The sequence below is a fragment of the Triturus cristatus genome, chromosome 8 (assembly GCF_964204655.1).
Source record: "Triturus cristatus chromosome 8, aTriCri1.1, whole genome shotgun sequence".
NCBI classification, from domain to species: domain Eukaryota; kingdom Metazoa; phylum Chordata; class Amphibia; order Caudata; family Salamandridae; genus Triturus; species Triturus cristatus.
This window is the reverse complement of record NC_140591.1, coordinates 1,609,101,640-1,609,120,747: the sequence shown is the minus strand read 5'-3', so window position 1 is coordinate 1,609,120,747 and position 19,108 is coordinate 1,609,101,640. Positions and strand designations below refer to the sequence as shown.

General features: G+C 44.7%; 1 protein-coding gene across 2 annotated transcripts in view; it reads right to left on the bottom strand.

The window, feature by feature from the left end:
- The window catches only part of LOC146806326 (protein NSUN7-like), a 116,951-nt gene that overhangs the window by 21,417 nt on the left and 76,426 nt on the right, over nt 1-19,108 (bottom strand). For both annotated transcript variants that reach the window (XM_085623527.1, XM_085623526.1), the window contains one exon: nt 7,501-7,684. In XM_085623527.1, coding sequence (XP_085479653.1) covers nt 7,501-7,684 — 184 coding nt within the window. The remainder of the gene's footprint in view (nt 1-7,500; nt 7,685-19,108) is intronic.

Sequence of the window (19,108 nt, the reverse complement as noted above, 5' to 3'; positions counted from 1 at the left end):
AAACCACATCAAGAGAAGGAACACAGACCAAACAAAGAAGGAAAGAAGAATGAAAAGATACAAACAAACTATCACCATCCTCCTCCTTTAATATTGAAACAAAAAGTAAGTAGAGAATGTACAGCTCATAGACACAAAGTGAGCGAACACCACATGAAAAGACATGTGGAAAGAGTAAAAGGAATAACGCACCCCATAATTCTACCACAATGGCTGGACTGCACTAAAGTAAGTACTCCTCATGTAAGGAACCAGACCATAGTACCTGTGGGGAAGGGACCGTAACCCAAGGTACACATGCAAAAATGGGACTGGGACCCATAACATAAGCTGTGTAAATGGGACTAAAACCCATTAAGGGTAAAACACATTTAGAATAAGACCAACAACACACATTGTATGGGACCAACACCCATAAGAACAAGTGCAGCACAAGAAGACTACACAACATGACCAAAGTGCAGCACAAGGTAAACACAAAGTGTCCACACGGTGATGCGCGGGGCGACTTACACTCAACAACAACATCATGAGCGCAGGGCGACTTACACAGAACCACACGTGAGGCACAGTGCAACTTACACACAAGACAGAAACACCTGATGTGCAGGGCGACTTAAACACAAGACAGAAAGATGTGAGGCGCAGGGCGACTTGCACACAACAACAAGTGAGGTGCGGGGCGACTTACACACAACAACAAGACTGCCCATGACGACTTGCACACGTAAAACACCAGACATAAAACATAAAATGAAACCTAATCACAACACAAGGAGGTTGGGAACCACCCACCACGACCAGAACCACACTCGTGTAAGGGTAAGTAATGTAAGGTGGAAGGAAAAACCAAAACCATCCTTCATGTAATGAAATGTAAATTGACTACCACCCACACTAAACAGTCTCCAGTTCGTTGCCAAAATGTAGTGGTCTTATCCCGTGTGTAGAGGTGACATAGTAGACGTAGCCGAAGAGTGTCTTAAGTAAGTTTGAGTCCACAAGATGTGTAGTAACAGCCCCACCAGGAGCATCCTGCTAGCTACTCAGCCCATCTTCCAACTATCAACACTCACACCAGGCACCCAAGCATTCCACTCATGTCAATCACACCAACATTCCACACAGAACACTCACACTGGCTGAGCAGCTAGGAACAAGGTGAAAGGGAACATTATAACATAACATGAAGATACTAGACTCTACCTTGTGGTATACCTGTGGTGCTCTAAAGCCCATCCTCTACCTTGTGGTATACCTGTGGTGCTCTAAAGCCCACCGTCTACCTTGTGGTGTATCTATGCTGCTCTAAAGCCCACTGTCTACCTTGTGGTATACCTATGCTGCTCTAAAGCCCACCCTCTACCTTGTGGTATACCTGTGCTTCTCTAAAGCCCACCCTCTACCTTGTGGTATATCTGTGGTTCTCTAAAGCCCACCCTCTACCTTGTGGTATACCAATAGAGCTCTAAAGCTCACTCTCTACCTTGTGGTATACCTGTGGTGCTCTAAACCCACCCTCTAGCTTGTGGTATACCTGTAATGCTCTAAAGCCCACCCTCTACCTTGTGGTTTACATGTGGTGCTCTAAAGCCCATGCTATACCTTGTGGTATACCTGTGCTGCTCTAAAGCCCACCCTCTACCTTGTGGTATACCTGTGGTGCTCTAAAACCCGCCCTCTTTCTTGTGGTATATCTGTGGTGCTCTAAAGCCCATACTTTACCTTGTGGTATACATATGATGCTCAAAAGCCCACTCTTTATCTTGTGGTATACCCATAGTACTCTAAAGCTCACCCTCTACCTTGTGGTATACCTGTGGTGCTCTAAAGCCCATGCTCTACCTTGTGGTATAAAAAAAGAAGAACATGACAGTGGAACCTTCCAAATGACAGCACCTAACCTGTTTTTATACTCCTTGCGTAAAGTCCCTTATATTTAATGGGATCTGTGTGCACACTGTATAGTACCCACCATCACAATACTTGTTCCAACAGGAACTTAAAAATTCAAAACCAAAGCTTAGGTGCAGCACTCAAAGAAACTTTTGCCAAAAAAGATCATTTTAACGTTCATATCAAAGAAAGAAAGTTCTTGAGTTTATTCTTTCTTTCTTTCTCTTTTATAGTTTCTTTTTCATATCACGTTGCTGAGATGCAGCATTCAAAGCACAGAACAGCCGACGCGTTTTGTCCCCTTGTGGGACTTCTTCAGGGCAATAAATATAGGTGGAGTAAGGCTCTCTCCAAGGTATATTTTGATTCTGAGATTCCTATGTAGGAAACTTATGCCCATCCGATAACAAATTGTGTAATGTTATAACGCCGTTTAATTAGAAGTAATGGTCACTGAGTGACTGAATGATAAAAATCCCACATTGATCATGCCCAGCTCTGCCACTGTATATGTTAGGCAGGTTAAGAATAAATTCCTTGTATGGTATTATAAGATCAATCTAGAGCAGCCAGACGTCCCATTATGAGCACTATTATAATTTTAATCCAATCCAGTAAGAGAGCAACAACCGCAGTTATGATGCAGTGAAAAACACCAGTTCAGAGGGACGTATCTTAAACACGGACGGGCAGCAAAAAGTGGCACCTTGTGGTATACCTGTGCTGCTCTAAAGCCCACCCTCTATCTTGTTGTATAACTGTGCTGCTCTAAAGCCCACCCTCTACCTTGTCGTATACCTGTGGTGCTCTAAAGCCCACCCTCTACCTTGTAGTATACCTGTGCTGCTCTAAAAGCCCACTCTCTACCTTGTGGTATACCTGTGGTACTCTAAACACCACCCTCTACCATGTGGTATACCTGTGGTGCTCTAAGCCTGCCCTCAAACTTGTGGTATACCTGTGGTGCTCTAAACCCCACTCTCTACCTTGTGGTATACCTGTGGTGCTCTAAAGCCCACCGTCTACCTTGTGGTATACCTGTGGTGCTCTAAACCCCACCCTCTACCTTGTGGTATACCTGTGGTGCTCTAAAGCCCACCCTCTAATTTGTGCTGTTCCTGCAGTGCTCTAAACCCCACACTCTACCTTGTGGTATATCAGCGGTGCTCTAAAGCCCATCCTCTACCTTGTGGCATACCCGTGGTGCTCTAAAGCCCACCCTCTACCTTGTGGTATACCCATGAGCTCTAAAGCCCACCCTCTACCTTGTGGTGTACCTGTGGTGCTCTAAAGCCCACCCTCTACCTTGTGGTGTACCTGTGGTGCTCTAAGCCCACCCTCAGTGGTGCCATCATCAGGAGCACTTCATGGAGCTGTGCAACCATTCTTTGGTGTACTTGTCAGGCTCAATGGCCGATTCTGGTTTGGATTTATAGCCTATTCTCTTGTGGGTCTCCACAGCCCACTTTGAGGTGTACATTTGGGGCTCCACACCCCACCCGCATATATACTTGCAGATGTTCTACAGTGCACCAACAGATATGCTTGGGGCTCTACAGTCCACATTCAGGTATGGTGGTGGAGCTCCACAGCCTGTAATTAACATTGACAGGTCTCCAATGACCCAACTCTTGTATTTTTGGGGCTTTATCAATCCCTCTCAGGTAATACTGGTGTGGCTCCATCGCATACCAGCTTCTCTATAGCTGTGGGGCTTTACACCTAACCAACAGGTGTACTGATGTTGCTCCACAGGCTACCTCCGTGTAATTTTTTGGTATTGTTGCTGAAGCTCAATAGCCCACTCTTCTGTATTTGTGGGGCTTCTTAAGCCACCCTCCGGTATATCTGTGGAACGCTATACCCCTTCCTAGAGCGGTACTGTGAGGGCTCCACGTCCTAATTTCAGTTGTGCTTGGTGTAGTGCTGCAAATACTCTCCAGTACACTTGTGGGGATCACAGCCAAGGAGCAAGTCTTTTTGGAGCTCTAAAGCCCATGCTCGGGTATATTCTGAGGTCTGCAGCCTATTTGCAGGTCTTCTTGGGGCTCTGCAGTCCCTTCTCATATAAACATGGGGCATGTCATCCCGAACATGTCGCCTGGAATTGTACAAGCGCAAATAGAACAAATGATGGACTGAATGCTGAACAATGCAGACATTCACCCTCAGATCTGTGTTTAATCCATCGTTTTTTTGCTCACTACGCAACCCCAATTTGGACCCAGCCGTATGCAAATCAGTCTTGACCCTGCCCCCCATGGGAACAGTCCAACCCAAACTGCAAAGCCAGGTCCTCCCTGGACTGGAAACAAGCATCCTAGGACCGGTTTCAAGGTAACACCTATCAGCCAGGCTAGCTTGAATCCAGTGGCACAGTGAGCACGGGAATTGTACAAGTGGCACATGCTAGTGCACTATTAAACAGTGCCCTTACATCCTGGATAACCTACAAACTGCCCAATGATGCACAAGAAGTGCTTACAGAAACCTCAGAACCCAATCTAAACCCAATCTAAACACCCACTGGTGTACCCGACAGAAAATAACTTGAAAGCTTAGATAATTTACAGTATAATAACTTGGTTTCATCTATCATTTTCATGTTTATCACAGACTTGCTAATCCGCTACGCTTCTTGGTTTCATAACTGTTACATGTACATGTCAGCAAGAGGTGCATTATTTGTGCATTAACTTACTGAGCTGTCATACTGTTTCCAGTCAACAGACTGCTCACACCGAATAGTGACAACAGAGGGTGCACAGGTGTTGCTACAAACATGCAAGTTGCAGGGTCGGCTCTAGGGCAGTGCGACTGGTGTTACCGCACCGGGTGCTGACTTCTTGTGGGCGCTGTGTTTGCACGTTTATTATTATTTTAAAGCACCTGCTGCCTTTCATCCAGCAATTTCCAGGCAACTAATACATTTCAGGATAACTCCTGTGATAAATGTTTTTCCTGAGGAGAGATCGGAGTTTTGTTTAATTGGAGTTTTGACTCACTATAAAGAAGCGCAGGGGGTTAATACGCCGGTTGCAGAAAACAAGTACCGAGCAGATTCCATAAATAGATCATTGGGTTACTGCTTTTAAAAGATAGGATTTTAACTTATAAATTGCAAGTAACAAAATTATGTTTCTTTTAAAAGCAGTAACCGACTGATCTATTTACATTCTATGCACTTTGTAATTGTACTGAACTATTAACTTTTAGCAAAGAACTGCATGCACGCTGCAAAGTTCAGATTTGAGCAAAGATTAATGTTGCAAAAAGGGTTAATTTGGGCTGAAATCTATTCTCATTATTAAAGAGAACCCTCCAAGTATGGTGTTCTTTTTTAAATTCTGAGTTGGTGCTTTTCTCAATCGAGCACTATCAAACTATGCCGCCTGCCAGTATTGATGCCGTGACTCCTACATCTTGTGGTCCTATGACTTATGTAACATTTCCTGTATGCTTAGTTACACACGTGTGATTGATTGTCTCTGTGTAATGTGTGTTTGATGCAAAGGGCTCTGACACCCTACATTGGTACGAGTGGCGCCAGATATGCATCTGAGAGAGAGTGGTTATGGAGACTTGGGCACTGTTAAAGGGTGGTGGTGAGGAAATCCATGGTGGAGGTGGTCATTGGGAGCGCCAACTAACATCGTCGCACCAGGCGCTACCAGCTCTAAAGCTGGCCCTGCACCAGTGTTTGATAATTGTCTTTGAATGGAATCTTAGCTAGAGGTGTGCGATGTGGTGAAGTCTGCTATATCAAAAGCAGCAGTTAGATTTCCACAATTATGCTGTGATTTAATAATTACAAGCCTCTGAATCAAATAACGGGTGTGTGCAAATTGCACACTGAATGTTTAGCGAATGAGGATGTAAACTGCAGTGCGATCTATGAACAAATAGTTCACATCACAAACTGTCCATTTGCATAGGGTCACAAAATAGCTTGCCTGATTAATAATATTTAGACAAGTCGCATTTTGTTACCCAAGTGACGAGTGTGAATGCCAGGATGGCAAGCCCGTAAGGAACTCCAAAATGGTGTGTACCAACTTAGTCACACACTTCAAGGTGCACAGCTCATGCCCCCAAGGTTCAACAATTAAAGTTAACATTATATTACCAATTGTTCATTATGATTTGTTACACTTTATTTCATTTTTTTAGTTCACAAAAAGTATTCTGAATGATCGCATCTACGAAAAGAAATTGATCATCAACATTTCTGATATGTCTCATGCAGCGACGGCCCGTATAGGGCGTGTTACCGGGGCGGTGACGTGGGGCAGAGGAGGGGCAGGGTGGGGGGTTGCAAAATGCGGCATACAGCCGATTGCAGGTAATTTACGAGAAAAATAAAAAAAACGACTTTTGTTGCGCACGCTGCATCGCATTTGGCGATGGAATGCATTGTAAAGACGCATTCGTGGTTCGGCCCGTGCTGTCAAGGTATAGCGTGGTTCGAGCGCAGAGTAAAGGCCATTTCCCCACCCAGGTCCTGCCCTGAATTTTTTTTATGAGTTTAATGAGCTATTGTCTGAATACCTTCAGAGAGAAAAGTTCATTATAAAACAAATAAACATTGCATGTGACTCAACTAGATTGGCTCCCGGTACTGTGGCAACGCCCACTTTAGGTGCTAAAGCAGGGGGTTCGTGATGTCACTATCAGTTGCCACTCCAACTTTGTGAGTTGGTAACTTCTCAGCGGCTTTCAACTGCAATTGACGTCCCAACCCATTGGTACATTTCTTTGTAACATGCCCTCTCTTCTTTGTGATTTGGAAAGGGATGCAAACAGGTGCAGCTCCTCCGCAATGGCGGAGGAGTGTTGCCCCGCTGGCAGAGCCAGCAGCAAAAAAAAATAAAAAATGTTTGTTTTATTTTTAAGCAGCTGGCTCTGCCAGCGTGTTCTGGGAGGGGCCGGGACATGGGAGGGGGTAGGAGGAGTGCTATGTGCACTCTCTAAGTGCGCATATGTGTTTGGCCGGCCATCGCAGGCCAACCAAAACACAAATGCACTTAGGTTTCTCCAGCAGCTGGGCTGGAGAAACCCCACAGATGCTCTGACCTGGGCGGAGTGTCTTTTCAGCCCACTCAGGTCTATCCTGATGCAGCCCCAGTGCCTGCTGGGACACAGAAGAGGAAGCACCCGGCAGAACGCAGCCGGCAACTTAAGGTACGTTTTTTCTTTGTTATTATACCCCCCGCATTCTCCCTCCCTCCACTGACCCCTCCCTCCCCTGCCTCACTACCTTTTGTATGTGGTGGCCGCCACTGAATGCCACACCACCTTTACGAGTGGGATAGACATTTTCAGCTTGTAAAAGGGATTTGGTATGTGAAAAAGTGATTTGCCGTCACAAATAACTGAAACCGTCACATTTGTCGTCAAGGACAGCATGACGGGAGAGAATTTATAGCAGAAAAGGTGATAAAGTGAGGAAAATGTGACTAGCAAAAAGACAAGTCTGATGACCTATTTCCTACCAGTGAAACCCAAATGAGCTCTCTCCACTTGTAAAATGCGGGGAGTTATTACATTGTGGGGTGAGTTCTCTAGGAAACTCATTCCTGCGTCTGTTGGCCAGGATCTACTTACCTGCACCACCAGGGATTTGCTGGAAACCAGGTTGGAGTCACAGAGCAGGTCCCGAAGACCTGCGGGAAAGGCGATGACATCATCACAGTCTTTGTCCAATAGGAATGTGTGACCCCTCAACTCTGAACTTCTCTTAACTTTTGACAGCCCAAGTTGTTCAAGTGAGAGGAGGGCATCTTCCACCCTGTGAAAAGCAGGAGAAGCACAAATAAAAAGGGTGAGACAACTCTTAAATAATGTAAGGCCCATAGATGCAGTGACAAGATACCACATTAAATACAAAACTGATCTGTAATCATTTGGATAAACCCTCTTGTGAGTTTGGGGGTTCCAATTACGCAAGATGCGTGGTAAAGGAAGACTCCCCTACGCTGTGAAAGACCCTCCATTACAGAAGGTATCGTGAATAGTAAAACGAGTAGAACTCATTTTACCGTTTAAATATTGGAGTTATAAAATATTGCCAGATTATATAATTTTTCTTTATACTTTTATTTCAGCTGCTGAATCATGTGTCTCAGAAGCTGAGTCGTGTAAAGAGGGGGACAGTCCGAGAGCGTGTTCTAGCAAGCATTTGCAATGCAATAGGTCTCGCATTTATGCGAGTTTGAGCTATTGGCATTGTCAATGACACTGCCTTTTATTTATGTTTTGTCACACCAAGCACCAAATTTTCTTTCTGCCCAGGACTCTGTCCTGATCAATCCGATTTAGTGGTGTGTCATAAGTAGTAATCCAGCATTGCGCATGCACAACACTACAAAGGGTGGGCAGTTAATCGGTCAAGAAATATTCTATGTTTAATGAGGCTGTATGTAAGGCTTTAGCCAGGGTTTGTAGTTTATTGTGATACGCACCTGCCTCATTAAATGAACCCTTTTCACATATTACATGCCCGATAGGGAATTAAAAGCCAATTTTCTCAAGCTCGCTCGTGTATGTTCAAATGTTGGCGTGTATGTACTTTTGCAAATGTTTAGTATAGACACAGAATGAGAGGTCTATGAATGCAAAGAAGAATACACAGAACTGGAAATTTCAGCATAACGCTAAATTCCCAGCTCACTGGCTTTCCAGGTATTGGCAAGTTGTTCTCAATGTGTCATACAAGGCGCTAAAGGTTACACGCAGTCGCTGGTACACTGCAAACATGTGTCACACGCAGCCATACATATAAAACTTGGAAGCTGTGCACTTCTCCTTGTGGAGCATCACAGGCAACGTTTAGATCAGAGTGTGGAGGCGCAACAGAACGTCTGCAGCTGTACAAAAAACACTGTCTCCCTTACAGAGGGTAACCTCCGAACACGGTGCTAGACTGCACAGTGAAAGGGTACCAGGACCGCTGAACAGTGCCCCAGGACCGGTCACACTAGAGCGCCCACTTCGGAGGCACAACCGAGAAACATGGCGAGCAGCAGAGCCTGGGAGTGATCTGCGCATGCCTGGGCACATGACCCATGCCTTGTGAGGAACACGCTTATGAGGTCTGAAAAAATAGATGTATGTATACTAGCAATGGTGAGCAAGTGCAGCCTGAGATGCTGAAGGAGTTGCTTGAGGCACACGGGACAGCCAGGGGAGACCTGGGGACACCCCGTACAGGTGGGAGAGCGTGAGCCAGCACCAGCCCCACTGACCCACCGCCGGGCTCCTGCACTTCCGGGCGGTGCGTGGCTCCTGCCCCCCCGGGCGATGCGTGGCTCCTGCACACCCGGGCGGTGCGGCTTCTGGACTCCCACCTGATGCACCGCTCCTGTTCCCCGAGCCGAACCGAGGCTGGTTGTTGCTCCCACAGGAGGATGGAAGGATTCGCCAGCAGCTTGGGTAAGAAACCTCTCTCTGCTCTTGCGAGGTGCTTTGTTAGTGGGGCTGCCAGCCTCTGCATTGTGAGCAATGTGAGCTTCAGGCCCACAGTAATCACCACTGACATATGCACAGACCGCGATGGTTTCGGGGAATCCCCCCTTTTCCGCCCCTGGAGTTTAGCCGCCAGGCGAACTTGTGGTGCTCTTCGCCCACTCGCGGTTGGTTTGGCTACTGAGCCTCAGGGGTGGCTGCAGCGGCAGTGACAGCAGCACCAGCAGAGCATGGCAGCTGTAAGGGTGGCAGGCGTGGGCAGCAGCAGGGCGGGGAAGCGCCTCGTTTGAGTTAAAGACAATCACAGCAGCAGAGCAGGTAGAACCAGTATAAGGACCTCGCTGTAGCCGGAGCATGGGGATTTTTTGTCTTTATGGGGCCATATGTTGAAACACATGGCCCCATAAAGATAAGAAACCTTTTGCGACGAAACGCAAAACAGGCGAGGCCATCCAAATGGGACAGATGAAAAAGCCGAACAAAAACGTCACAAGGAGCTCTTTTCCAATGACTGGCCACTGTTTAGCATAAACGGTGATGCCGGCCAATGGAACAGAGGGGCGGGGCTTAATGCCCTTTACAGAAAATACCCAAAGTCATTAAAGCTCGCCAGCGAGACGGCGCATGTGCGCAGCCCACGCCAGGCGAGACCTAAAAAGGATCAGAACTCGAGGCATCTACATTAGTGGTCGAGAACATTAGACAAAAGGCAACACACTCCCAAGCAGCAGGTTCTGTTGGCGTCACTGTCAATCTAATTAAAGAGCAAGGATTCCTGGAGGTCCACTACGCTGGCAGTATTAGTTGCTGACTATATTTGTTTCCCAAGAAGGGCGCCCTTGACGATCCAGCTTCTGATGGGTTTGACGCCACAGTTCGCTTTACGTAGGACGACAAGAATTTTAAAGCCAAAAACCTGGACATTTCCCAAAATTAGAAGAAGGACTCCAATTTTACTGGAACCTAGCGCACAGAATGACAGTGTTCCTTAGCAGAGAATTACAGAAGAGGCAGTAAGAACGTACATAAAATGCCAGCAGGTTAAGTAAAAATGCACAAAAAAACAAAGCCAAAAGGTCTGTCCTTTGTTGGTGAACTATGGAACTCCTGGCTTTAACAATGCTTGTGTTTTTGTGGTTTGCTATGTGCGTTTAGTAATACTTTATTTAAAAAAAAAAAAAAAACATTACAGGATTGGTCTGAAGAGTGCACATGCATTAATACACATTGGCGGCCATCTTGAAATGTTTTTTGTAATAAAGTATAAAAGTCTTTTCGAGATAGGTGCCGATGTGTGCCAATGCTTGCGCCTGTGCGGGCTATTATCTTGATAGTATTTCTATAATCAACTGTAAAAGCAATTCAAGATGTCCATTTATGCATGTGATTGCATGTGCAGCATGAATATGTCTGAAATGGTTTTAGACCAAAATGTAAAAAAATGCAGACAATGGTGCATGTAAAAAGAGGAGTGAGGGGTCACGCATGAAACAAAGTGCAAGGCCTAGCAGCTGCGTGTGGAATGCTGCCCGACCATCGCAAAACAGATAGATAAAAAATAACTGTAAATAAATTACAAAAAAATATATTTTACCCCAAAAGCGATGGCACTCCTTTCTGAATGGAAGGAGACATTGTGCACAGGGTGCCCGCTGTTGTTGACATAGAAAGAGGTCAGTTGCTGAAGAGGGCTTACTCGTTGCCCCTTGCTGTTTGCTGTGATGAGCAAAAGCCAAGCCAGAGTGCCAATTTAACAGAACAATAGATAAAGACCCCTCCGTATAAGCCCCGCAATGATGACGTCTTTTTCCTTTAAAACAAGGATGCAGCACAAGTCGGCTAAAGCGGTCTCCAAAGGCCAGACCTGAAAACTTAAAGTGATGACATTTGGAACAAATCCTCTGAAGCGCTTAGGGCAGATGACGTCTGAATTAATCCAAACTCGAGGCAGAGCTTCTGTTTCATTGAATGAGGTTGGCCTCCTCCTAACCCGAACTGGTGTATGTGGGCCGCATGTAGAAATGTAAGAGAGCTTTGGACACGTCACATCCAGTATTAGCTCCTCTGCTGCATGGAAAGGCTCAATGGCCCGGACTGGTAAATTTCTACCTGAGGAAGGTCTTTCCTTGCCCTATATGGCGATGAGTTTTGGGGAGGTGATGCCCTAAAAAGTTACGCAGGAGCTGGAAAGTCTTGCGGGAGCGTTTAGCTGCTCAGTACCGAGTGTAGCCCCCTGTTGCAGCTGCTAGTTTGGGTTCTGGAGCTTGGAAAGTAGAGCAGAGTTTGCCACAGTAAGTCTTCTAAAGCAGTAGTTCCTGGTGCCTCAGGAGCTTTTGGAATAGCATGGTTGCCGACAAAGTAACTTGGCTTGCCGTAGAGCTGTGTTGTGTATATGACTAGCAGGAGAGAGCTCAGTCGTATGAGGGTTAGATGTGGCCTGTTCTATTCCTGTGGGAAGTTCTCCAAAGTATGCATCATGACTGGAACAGGACAGGGGTCATTTGGGGAGACTTCTAAATTGTCCACATAGCAAGACTTCTTCCTGTCCACCTGCTCCGGTTCGGATTTAAGGGCATTTTAATACCAAGTTCTGGTTTGCCTCTTGATGTGCACCTGGATTTCATGTCATGATATTGACTCCGCATTCCTCAGAGAGCTCTGGGGGCATATTTATCAAAGTGTTGCATCGCCCTTGTGCCATACAAAGGGGGCACAAGGACGACGAAACAACTAAGTCAGATTTATCAAGCCACCTTGCGTGGCCCTGCCTGGCTTGATAAATTCAAAGTAATACAACGCAGCGCAGGTCGCTGCCTTGCGTTACTCGGCCCGAGTTAGGCGTGCCAGGGTGCCTGCATTGGCACTAGGCAGCCAAAAGTGCACCATCACTTGGAGTGGACAGGAAGGCCCTTTCCCTTTCACCCAACGCAGCACAGCACGGTGGCTTGCTGCTCTGCGTGAAGGTTTGATACATGTGCCCTCAGGTGTTGGGACGTCTCTTCGGGACCGCCGGATTTGTCGGCTCTCACGCTGCAGACCTCTGCAATAGCCTCTTGGCCGCTGCTTTGCTGTGAGAGCCTCAGTCCTGAAGGGTTTCTGATGCAGAATCAGGAGCTTCTTGAAAGCAATCAGCAATGACATATCGCGCAACTAATTATTTCAGATCGACTGCCTGACCGCTTCTGTGGCAAGGCGGCTTCTGGGGTCGCCTTTAGCATTCAAAGTGATATACATATCGACGTAATGAGGAGTTTCATTTTATTGTGAATCGATAAATCCATCATGATTTTTTATGACTGCAAATGTTTTTTTTGCGCTTGTAAAAGGATTTACTCCCACAAACAATGTCTTGGGTGTAAATCAATTAGTTTGGGTCGTCGGTTGACCAGAGTGTGGGTGTTATAGGGTGGGCTCCTGTTTGTTTTGCAATACACACTATTCGCGAACTTGTTGGCGAGCTCTTCTCTGGACAGAGTTGGAGATGTCCTCATGTGATGGGCATGTCTAAATCTATTTGTAGGGTGAGACGAAGGGCGCTCCCCAACATTGGTGTAGGTTTTAGGGAATGGGTTTCTCTGTGATGAAAATGCTCTCCCCAAGGAGGGACAGACCTCAAAAGCTTCCAAAGGCATTTACACTTGCGCTGCTGATTTCCTGGTGCGGAAATCTATCTTTTCATGAGATAATGGAATCCCCCATTGCCCGAAACTGCTAAAGTTGTAAGAACTTAGAAGCTGTCAAAAATATTAAACATCTCCGTAAAACCTTACTCTGAAATCGATCCCAAATAAATATCTTGCGGTCTTTACAGGGATCCTTTACTTCTCTCAGGGCCAGCTTTATGGCTGGTGGTGCCCTGTGTGACAATGTTTGTTGGTGCCCCCCCCACCCCCATTCACCACCTCCACCACGGATTCTCTCACTAGCACTCTTTAGCGACCAAGTCTCTCTCAGATTCATTGAATTAGTTATATAGCACCACTCATACCAGTGTAGGGTGTCAGAGCACTTTGCATCACACACAGATAATCAATCATACGTGTGTAAATCAGTGTATAGGGAATGTTACATAAACCAAAGGAGTAAAAGTGTAGGAGTCACATGTCATCCATATAGATCCGGCTCTTGTGAACAGTGAGGAGTTGGAATGACCGGGAGGAAAGAACTTAGTCAGTTTATGGCATGAAGAAGAGGGTTTAGAAGGATAGCACTAGACACCGGATTGAATGCCACCCGAAAAGGTCTTGGAGGATCATGGCAGTGGATCTTCCTTGATCCAAAATCAGATGCAAATTGTCCATTCCAGTGGAGAAGTGTGGCTCAATGATTAGAGCGGCAGACCCTTATGCAGAGGTCTAGCCCGGGACCAGGGTTCAATTCCCCGCCTCGGTGGGACTTGGGCTCAAAAATTCCATGGACCTGATCATTCTCGCCTCGGTGCCATTCCAATCATGGAGTCCCACTCTGCAACTCTGGGCAATAGCTTGCTTAATCTCCACAACGGCCCCCACAACGCTAAGGATGCCTGGCCTCCACCTTGGGGGTGCCCAGGAGTGGATGCCTCACAGGGAAAGCCAGGATGGGTTCCACAGCGGTATTCGTACAAGCGCCTTGAGACCCTTGTGGGTGAGTAGTGCGCTATACAAGTATCAATTTACAATTTTTACATTTACATTCGGGCCAAAAGAGCAGTATTATAGCAGAGGAATGTGCAAAAGCCAGACTGTGAAGGGTCATGTAACACATAGGTTTCCAAATGGCAGGAAAGTTAAGCTCTCACCATCATTTCAGTTTGGAGGAATAAGGTGGAAGAGAGACAGTCTGGTAATTAACCAAACAGTTTGGATACGCAGTAGGGTTTTTTGAGCAGAGGTAGCACTAGGGCGTGTCTCCAGAACTTAGAAACAAAAAGTGAGGACAGGGAGAGATTGCACATAGATGTAAGAGCAGGGCCTAAAATTTGATTCGTAAGTCATAGGTATAATTATGGAAAAAGGTTGAGAAGACCCACATTTAATAGTAGGGGTGGTGGTTAAGAGTCCCGGGATCAAGAGGCTAGCAAAGCACTATTGCTGGATGAAGAATTGGAATTGAGGAAAGGCAAGGAACCTGCTTAAAGCTGTGAATCGAAATTGACTTGTATTTTTTTAAATTTTATCTAAGAAGTATGTAGAGATGGACAATCTGCATACTTGCATTACACCGGGCTTGAGGATATATCATGTACTTACTAATAGAGACCATCTGGCGAGAAGAGTTAGTACTGGAAGTTATAAGACTGGCAAAGTGTGGATGACAATCTTAAATGGCGACGGTAATTTCTGATAGTTGTATGCGAGTTTATCAGAAAGTAAGAACATCTCTAGACATGGTTAAGGGATTAGCAGTGTTGTTTAGGACTTTTAATTCCTCCCAGTACCAAGCAACTGAGGTATGTCTGTTTTTAAAAAGAGTAATAGGGTCTAGAATACTGAAAACAATGAATAAAATTATTAGCAGCGGACAACATGTCTGAGCTGGGGGCTAACAGGATGTTTAATAAGATATTTAAGAGCGTGCCGTTGGAAATAAAACTCCAGGGGTGAAAATGAGTTGGGTCACCAGGAGATTTAAGAGAAACCCCCTGTTTAACAGGCCAGAAAAAAAAACTCAGACAAAGATCAGACCAAATAAAGAAAAGGAATCTTTAACAGTGGTACCCTCATCATTTGTCAAAATTGAGTCCAAGACAGTGACTGCTCCTCCATAGGGGCGCCAGGGCTTCGACTCACCAGCTCGCTCTGCCACTAATTGTTTACCTTGACTTTTTTCGCTTTTACATTACAAAAACTATCCTATGAATTGTTTGTTCACATGTAAAGGTTCAATGTCAGCAGAAAAGGGCCCCACGAATTGTATTGCATATGTGTCAGGCGGGGGCTTTTACAGCTCAGCCTCACACAGTCACAATACATTTCTGAAGTGCTGCACTAGTGTCGCGCATTGCAGCATGTCAGATAAAGGAGCTAAAGGGCTTGTCAATCATGCACCCTTTAGCCCTATCATAAATCACAATAGATAAAAAGGGCGTACCTCCAACTTTATCCCGGCTTCTGATAGGGTAGAAGCTTGTGGAAGTGGCTCTGGTGTGCTGATAGAGGGAGGAGACGGGAGAGCGGGAATCGGGAGACATGCAGTTTAAGAGCAGGCAAGCTCTTATCGAAGACTACGGACCCAGGTATGTTTTATTTTCAGCAGTCTCACTCTCCAACTTTGTGTGTTTTTCTGCTTGCTGAGGACTGCATGTATGTGTCTTTGTATGTGTTCTTGGGATAGGTGTGTATGTATGCTTGCATGCGTGAGAGCATGTTAGTGTGTGCTTGTGTTAGAGTCTGAAGTCTGTTGCATGCTCTCTCTCTCCCTCCATATTATCTACTGGCGGTCGCCAGTAGATAGTTATAGTTAGGACAGAGTTCCCATAGGAAATCTGAAAATTCAATTTTGAATAACTTTGGTGCCGGTTGACTTATCTTCGTGAAATTTTCAAAATTAATGGGGCGCTCCGCTCCGCTCCTACCCTGAAAGTCTCGGGGTCATTCGTCAAGCGGGGGCTGAGAAAAAAGGGGGGTCCCAAAACACGTTTTCCCCATGCATTTTCCCATAGGACCTTTAGTCGAAGGTACAGCCCGAACGGCTGAACAGAATTACTTGACATTTGGCAAAGAGGTAGTCCTCAGGTCAGGCATGTGCCTTTTGCTTAAATGGTGTAAATCAGTTCAGTAGTTCCTGAGAAAATCAAAAGTAAAAACACATATATATCTGGGCGGAGCCTAACCACACATCTCATCGTGAGATCTGATTGGCTGTCAGCACTTCATCCAAGAAGTGTTAGCAGCCATCTTGGGACCAATATACATGATAGCACCTCATTAAAAAGCATTGCAGTTAATAGAAGGTTTTAAGACTTTAGTTACATTATAAATCATTTGTTGATGGTACCATACTCATTTTAGGAATTGTGGTGTGTTCTAAGGTGATTTTACCATGTGAAAAAGCCTTCTGCTGTGATATCATGAATCATGTTTGAGAGAAAACTATTTTCTCATGCTTTTCCCACAGAGGTTTGGAAGGTGATCTATAAGCTAACTGAGAGCATATTTTCTGTAAATTCACATTATCTTTCTCAGTCATGTGAGAATGAAGTCTGACATTCTCAGTAAAACATGTACATTCAACTGTCAGTTGATTCCTTTGTGTTCTACTGCAGCTTCCCAGAGTGTTCTAAAGAACAACTAGAGCGCTAACAGTCCTACTTATGACAAACGTATGGCAAACCTGAAGCCATCTTGGTTGGAATAAAGCGGTAACACTTAAAACATTTAATTTACAAAGGAACACAATGAGGGGATTCATTTTGCCATAGAAATTATGATTAGTGCTGCAGAAAGAAAAATTAGGGCACATTTTGACTTCTCAAATCCTCTTGTATGTCATAAAAAAATTCTGACATGCAGACTGAAACATGCACTTTGAATACCAGCAGCAGACTTCCCTGGTGAGCAGTAGCTTTACTACAGTGATCTAATGAGCAACTAGAGTGCTAACATTCATAATTTATTGCAAATGTGTGACACATCTGAATGCCTTCTTGATGGAACCAAGTAAAAAACTGAAAGTATTTCCTACTGAGGAGACTGCAGTAAATGAGGAAATTAGGAAACTTCATAACAAATAAATCTCCCAAGATGGCCACCAGAGACAAAAGAGCCCAAATGTAGCACAAATATCACCCAGATGTAGCCCAAGTATAGCCCAATGACAGAATGTCCCAGGGTGTTCTAACGAACAACTAGAGCGCTAACAGTCTTACTTATGACAAAAGTATGGCACACCTGAAGCCATCTTGATTGGAATAAAGTGGTAACACTTAAAACATTTAATTTACAAAGGAACAAAATGAGGGGGTTCATTTTGCCATAGAAATTATGATTAGTTCTGCAGAAAGAAAAATTAGGGCACATTTTGACTTCTCAAATCCTCTTCTATTTCATAAACAAATTCTGACATGCAGACTGAAATATGCACTTTCAATACCAGCAGCAGACTTCCCTGGTGAGCAGTAGTTTTACTACAGTGATTTAATGAGCAACTAGAGTGCTAACATTCAGAATTTATGGCAAATGTGTGACACATCTGAATGCCTTCTTGATGGAACCAAAATAAAAAACTGAAAGTATTCCCACTGAGGAGACTGCAGTAAATGAGGAAATTAGGAAACTTCATAACAAATAAATCTCCCAAGATGGCCACCAGAGACAAAAGAGCCCAAATGTAGCCCAAATATCACCCAGATGTAGCCCAAGTATAGCCTAATGACAGAATGTCCCAGAGTGTTCTTAAGAACAACTAGAGCGCTTACTGTCTTACTTATGACAAAAGTATGGCACACCTTAAGCCATCTTGATTGGAATAAACTAGTAACACTTAAAACATTTAATTTAAAAAGGAACACAATGAGGGGATTCATTTTGCCATAGAAATTATGATTAGTGCTGAAGAAAGAAAAATTAGGGCACATTTTGAGTGACTTCTCAAATCCTCTTCTATTTCATTAAAAAATTCTGATATGCAGACTGAAACATGCACTTTTAATACCAGCAGCAGACTTCCGTGGTGAGCAGTAGCTTTACTACAGTGATCTAATGAGCAACTAGAGTGCTAACATTCAGAATTTATGGCAAATGTGTGATATATCTGAATACCTTCTTGATGGAATCAAAGTAAAAAACTGAAAGCATTTCCTACTGAGGAGACTGCAGTAAATGAGGAAATTAGGAAACTTCATAACAAATAAATCTCCCAAGATGGCCACCAGACACAAAAGAGCCTAAATGCAGCACAAATATCACCCAGATGTTGCCCACATGTAGCCCAATGACAGAAGTGTGCAAAACACTTATTTTTTGTGTATTTGCAGTTTTATATAGTGCAGACTTGTCAGGTATTGGAATGCTTTACATGAGCATTGGTTACATCACACAAGATCAAATTCATTTTGGTTGTAGACATGGGGAGATTAAGTGATTTGACTACAATCACAGAATGTTGAGCTGAAGCAGAAACTCCAACCTGGTTCCCCAGTTGCAAAGTCTGCAGCTCTGTAAGTAACACCACATCCTATCGTCAAGGTGCAACATTTAATCAAGTGGTCAACTGGATAAAAAAACATAAAGATTACAAATAATTTAAAAGTTCTTTATCACTATTTGAAAACTCAGAAAATATGTCCTCATTTTAGTTTTTTAGAGCACTAACCATAATTTTGATGCAAATAAGACCCTCTCATATATGTAATTTCTAAAGGAAATACTCTAGGTATTACAGTTTTGATTACATCAAGATGACGTCAGGCGTTCCACACTTTTGTAATAAATATTGAATGTTAGCAATCTAGTTGTTCATTGGGATACTGTTGAGAGGCAGAGGCCAGGGGCACGGACTCTGAAAATTGAAGGCAGGTAGGAGAGTGCAGAGGCAACAATTTGACCACACTGGGCAGGCAGGAAGGGCAGTGGCAGCACAACAGACTATGGAGGGCAGTGGAAAGGGGGGCAGGGGCAACAAACCAACAATACAGGACTGGCATGAGAGGCTGTGGCAATATAATAGACCATTGTGGGCAGAAGGAAGAGGCAGTGGTAGTACAACCATACATGCCAACAGACCCGTTTCAGCCAGGAAACGTCCAATGTTTTTAAGCTCAAATGGG